At 62.3% G+C, this 4,844-nt stretch overlaps 1 protein-coding gene across 1 annotated transcript in view; it reads left to right on the forward strand.

Annotated features, from left to right (window-relative positions):
* The window catches only part of CLSTN1 (calsyntenin 1), a 30,711-nt gene extending 26,363 nt beyond the window's left edge, over positions 1 to 4,348 (forward strand). Inside the window, exons 15-20 of the mRNA XM_006766805.2 lie at positions 10 to 236; positions 492 to 662; positions 946 to 1,091; positions 2,003 to 2,138; positions 2,413 to 2,597; positions 2,852 to 4,348. Coding sequence (XP_006766868.1) covers positions 10 to 236; positions 492 to 662; positions 946 to 1,091; positions 2,003 to 2,138; positions 2,413 to 2,597; positions 2,852 to 3,049 — 1,063 coding nt within the window. The 3' untranslated portion in view covers positions 3,050 to 4,348. The remainder of the gene's footprint in view (positions 1 to 9; positions 237 to 491; positions 663 to 945; positions 1,092 to 2,002; positions 2,139 to 2,412; positions 2,598 to 2,851) is intronic.
* The last annotated feature ends 496 nt before the right edge of the window (positions 4,349 to 4,844 follow it).

Consider the following 4,844-nt stretch of genomic DNA (forward strand, 5'->3'; position numbering starts at 1 on the left):
CCCGTGCAGGTGTTTTAACGAGGCCGCCTGCGCCTTGATCCCTCCGGTCGACGGCTCAGTGATGGTTTTGCAGCCGGAGGAGCCCAAGATCAGCCTGAGCGGCGTCCACCATTTCGCTCGAGCAGCTTCTGAATTTGAAAGCTCAGAGGGGGTTTTCCTTTTCCCTGAGCTTCGGATCATCAGCACCGTCACCAGAGAAGTGGAGCCCGACGGGGAAGGGGACGAGGACCCCACAGGTACGGCCGTCAGCCTGGGACGGCTCATGGCCACTGTTGCGGCCCACGCCTGGGGCCCTTGTTCTCGGGGGGTTGGGAGACTTGAATGTTTTGACGCTTCTGGACTCTGACGCGAAGGCAGAGCTCATTGCGATCTTTGGAAACCCACTTTGATTTTTCTGGCTTGACGTCTGCTGGTGGGTCCCCCCTCCGGGGACAGGGCCCCCCATTCTGGCCCCCCAGTGGCAGGTCTTCCTAACCGGGCTGCTTCTGCAGTCCAAGAGTCCCTGGTGTCCGAGGAGATCGTGCACGACCTGGACACGTGTGAGGTGACAGTGGAGGGCGAGGAGCTGAACCCCGAGCAGGAGAGCCTGGAGGTGGACATGGCCCGCCTGCAGCACAAGGGCATAGAAGTGAGCCGCTCCGACCTGGGCGTGGTCTTCACAGGTGAGAGGCCCCTGCCCTCCTCTCAGGGCCCCGGAGTTCCTGGAGGGCGTTTCCTGGGGCAGGCAAGGGCGCGAGCACTCCCTGCCTCATGTCCCGTCCTGACGGGGGTCGAGGCCAGGCCCGTGTCACATCCTCAGGAGGGAGACGCCCCGCACCCTCTGGGTTCCCTCCCACAGTTGGAAAGCCAGTGACCGCTGGCTCAGCAGCCCGGTGCCTGGTGCCAGCTGGCCCTGGCCCCGCCGTGCTCCCAGCTCAGCCACCGCCCTGTCTCGCTCCCCCGCAGGCGTGGACACCATGGCCAGCTACGAGGAGGCGCTGCACCTCCTGCGCTATCGGAACTGGAACGCCAGGTCCTTGCTCGACCGGAAGTTCAAGCTCGTCTGCTCCGAGCTCAATGGCCGCTACATTAGCAATGAGTTTCAGGTGGAGGTGAGTGCAGGCTGCCCTGGAGAAGGGCCCCCTGCGTGGCCCTGGGGTTGGCAAATGCCGATATTTAGAGCGACTGTGGCAGCAACTCCTGGGTCTGTCCCAGGGGTGTAGCCTTTTCCAGCCTGGAGACACGCCGGGGGGCACGGGGCAGGTCATGGGGTGCCTCAGCCCAAGAGCCTGGAGCCTCTCGAGGGAGCTGGTCGAGCTGAGAGCAGGCGCAGGGAGTGGGGCCGGGGCTGTTTGAGGTGTGACCTGCGGTAGGAAGAGCAGCACCGGGAGTGAGGCTGTTTGCAGTTGGTGAGACGCTGCTGTGAGGAGATGCTCGCTCAGGTGAGGCTGCTGACGTGGGGCCGGCCCAGGGCCTGCTGTGGTGACCCGGCCACGGTGGCCAGAGGGCCTCTCCCTGCTGAGACTCTGGGGCCTCCTCAGCTACCCCGTCCCTCAGGCTTCTGTGGGACACATTCTCTGGCATCCCGCATCCACGTGACCTCCTGGCAGCAGGAGGCTAAGCTCACGGCAGGCCAGTGGATGGGAGCTTTGAGCCAGAGGGTCACGCTCTAAAAGGAAGTGAGCGGTTGCGACCTGCACTCTCCTGCACGCGGCTGTGGTTTCGGGGACGAGGGAGAGCCTGGCCAGCGCTTCTCAGACGCCCTGTGGCTCTTCCCCAGTCGGATTCTTCTAGAAAGTGCTGCCAGGATGAGTTACTTGAAGTGATACATTCCTGGGGGTGACGGTGTCACCTTGCCACAGAGTGTCTAAGTGTTTGCCTTGGTTTCTCCTGTCCTTTTCCCACCTGCTCACCAGCACCGTCCGGGGAGCTTTGGGGGCCGCTGGTGTCCCCCAAAGGGGGGATATGTCCATCTGAGCGCATGTGTGTCTAGCACACTCAGCTGCCTCTCCGTCTGCCGCAGGTGAACGTGATCCACACGGCCAACCCCATGGAGCACGCCAGCCACATGGCCGCCCAGCCGCAGTTCGTCCACCCTGAGCATCGCTCCTTCGTCGATCTCTCGGGTCACAACCTGGCCAACCCCCATCCGTTCGCAGGTGGGACTGTGGGCCCCTCCCCCCTCCTGCCAAGAGCCCAGCTCCTGCTCAGAGCAGCCTGGCCGCCAGGTGCCAAGGAGCCTGAAGCACCCACAGAGGGCAGGCTCGGGCGTGGCTGTGGGCAGTGCTGAGCTTTTCCCGTTTCCTGTTGTCCCACGGGGTCCAGGGAAGCGTCCAGCGTCTGTGCGGGGGAGGTGGTGGGCACGGTGGGCACGGTTGGCACGGTGCCCCGGTGGGGTTCATGGCCAGGACCCGTCCGTCCATCCCATTGCAGTGGTCCCCAGCACGGCCACCGTGGTGATCGTGGTGTGCGTCAGCTTCCTCGTGTTCATGATCATCCTGGGCGTGTTCCGGATCCGGGCTGCACACCAGCGCACCATGCGGGACCAGGACACCGGCAAGGAGAGCGAGATGGACTGGGACGACTCCGCCCTGACCATCACCGTGAACCCCATGGAGGTGGGCAGCCAGGGTCAGAGCCGGGCTCACCTCAGAGAGGCCTGTTTGAGGCCGTGCCACCAGCAGGAGTGGAGAACAAAGCTTTGTTTTCCATTTCGTCTTTGACGAGACAACTTCGAGCACAGCCCAGCCTGTCTGGCTGCGGAGTGTGACACGGAGCCTTCCTCTGTGGGGCCGGACAGGAACCAGCTGGGTAGTCGGGCTGTGAGCTGGGGCGGGGCTGGGGACCACTCACAGGGCTGTCTCTTTGTCAGACGTACGAGGACCAGCACAGTGAGGAGGAGGAGGAGGAAGAGGAAGAGGAGAGTGAGGATGGCGAGGAGGAGGACGACGTCACCAGCGCCGAGTCGGAGAGCAGCGAGGAGGAGGAGGAAGGCGGGGAGCACGGGGACCAGAAGCCAGCCAACAGGCAGCAGCAGCTGGAGTGGGACGACTCCACCCTCAGCTACTGAGCGCACCCTCCTCCCGCCTCCCCGAAGTCTGCTGTTGGCTGCGCCCTGCCCAGGCCCACCGTGTACAGTCGTCTGGCCAGTAGGTCTGCAGACCCTCCCCTCGCGACCATCACCCCTGCTTGGTGTGCGGGACCCCAGGCTCCCTCCCTGCCCTCTGCCTGGACCTCTGTGTGTGAGGAGCTGACACCCACTCCCTCCTGTCATCTCGCTCCGCGTGGCCCCTCGCACCTCCAGAAACGCTAAACCTGGACTCGGTGACAAAGGGTTAAAACTGCTCACTCCCACTGGGTAATCCTTTTGTTCTTTTTTTTTTTTTTAATTTTTTTCCAAACTAGTGCATGTACAAAATGGCCGAATGGGGGTTCATATGTAGATGAACTTTTTAATATTTTGTAAATAAATTGGGATTCCTTGTGTCCTTCGTGCTAGTATAACCCAGGGTTGGAACGCAAGGTGAGGTGTGAAACCCTGAGCGCAGGAGACCCTCGGGACCCTGCTCCCCAGACAAGAGCGGGTCTGCCCCCTCGGGCACTGGGCACCGGATTGTCCTGCCGCAGGTCTCGCTCCTGTGTGGGCCAGGGTGGAGGGGGCCCTCTTTGGGGGCTGGAAAGGCCAGTTCCTATCTTTAGGGCCCCACCCGTTTCCCATGCAGCAGCGGGTGGGCGCTGGGTCCCGGTTTGTTTGCACACAGCTCCTTGTGCAGGAACCCGGACTCCTGTGTGCAAACTGGGGCTCATGCTTAGCTGTTGGTTGCGTACATGAGGCGTGTGGGTAATGGGAGGGGCACACCGTCTGCTCTTGGTCTGGAGACGGCAGCAGGCCCGAGTGACCCACACTCAGAGTCTGGGGACACACTCACTGACAGGCGCCCAGTGGCCCAGAGAGTGACTCCCCCCCCCCGCCCCCTCCGCCGCGGCCTGAGCTCTGCTCCCTCCCAGAGCCCACCCGCTCCCAGGAGTGCGGGCGCTGCTGTGCTTGGCGGCGAAAGGAAAGGGGGCGAAAGGCATGAGCACACCCCAGCACTTTGTTCTTAATTTACGTGTAACACTTCAGATTTCTAAAACGGGGTGGGGTGGGGGGTGTAATTTTGAATACTGTTCTGTGACCCTAACTGCTAGTTTTGAGGACACTGTGTGTCGTGTGTCTGTGGCCATCCCTCCATGTGCTGTCACTGTAGCTGCTGTTTAGGCCGTGGACAGACACCAGCGGAGATGAGCCGTCCTGGCTGTCTTGGCCACGTGTACGTTGAAAAGAGGTCGGAAGTGTCTGCACTACAATAAAGATCTGGTTCTAACTCCAGCAGGCGAGCTGTGGTCTTTCCTGCACCCCGGGTCCTCTCCGCGCCAACAAAGTGCCACGAAAAGGCTTTTATTTCTTCAGCTGCTGTACCTCTCACATGCTGCTCCTCAGCTGCACCGTCATGCTGAACGCTTCCCCACACAGAACACAAAAGCGTTTAAAAAAATAGGTACTATCCTCCTCACAGGCGCACAGGCCGTGCGCCCGGCCAGAAGCTGCTGTGCACACAGGGAGCTGCCCACACCAGGGAGCACGCTGCTCCTGCACCTAAATACAGACAGACACGCGGCTTCTCCTCGGTCCAGAGCGGCCGGGGGTCTGAGAGGCAGCACCTGCTGGGAGCAGTGTGGCTGGTGGTGTCCGGGGGCACGGACTGCTCCTGGGCTGGGGAGAGGCAGCGACCTCGGGCTCTGCTGAGCCGTGCACGGCCTTGGGGGATCCGCAGTGCAGCCTGCTGCTAGCTCACTAGGGTGGCTGCCGGCTCCTGGAGGCCCGG

The sequence above is a fragment of the Myotis davidii genome, unplaced genomic scaffold, assembly GCF_000327345.1.
Source record: "Myotis davidii unplaced genomic scaffold, ASM32734v1 scaffold299, whole genome shotgun sequence".
Classification (NCBI taxonomy): Eukaryota; Metazoa; Chordata; class Mammalia; order Chiroptera; family Vespertilionidae; genus Myotis; species Myotis davidii.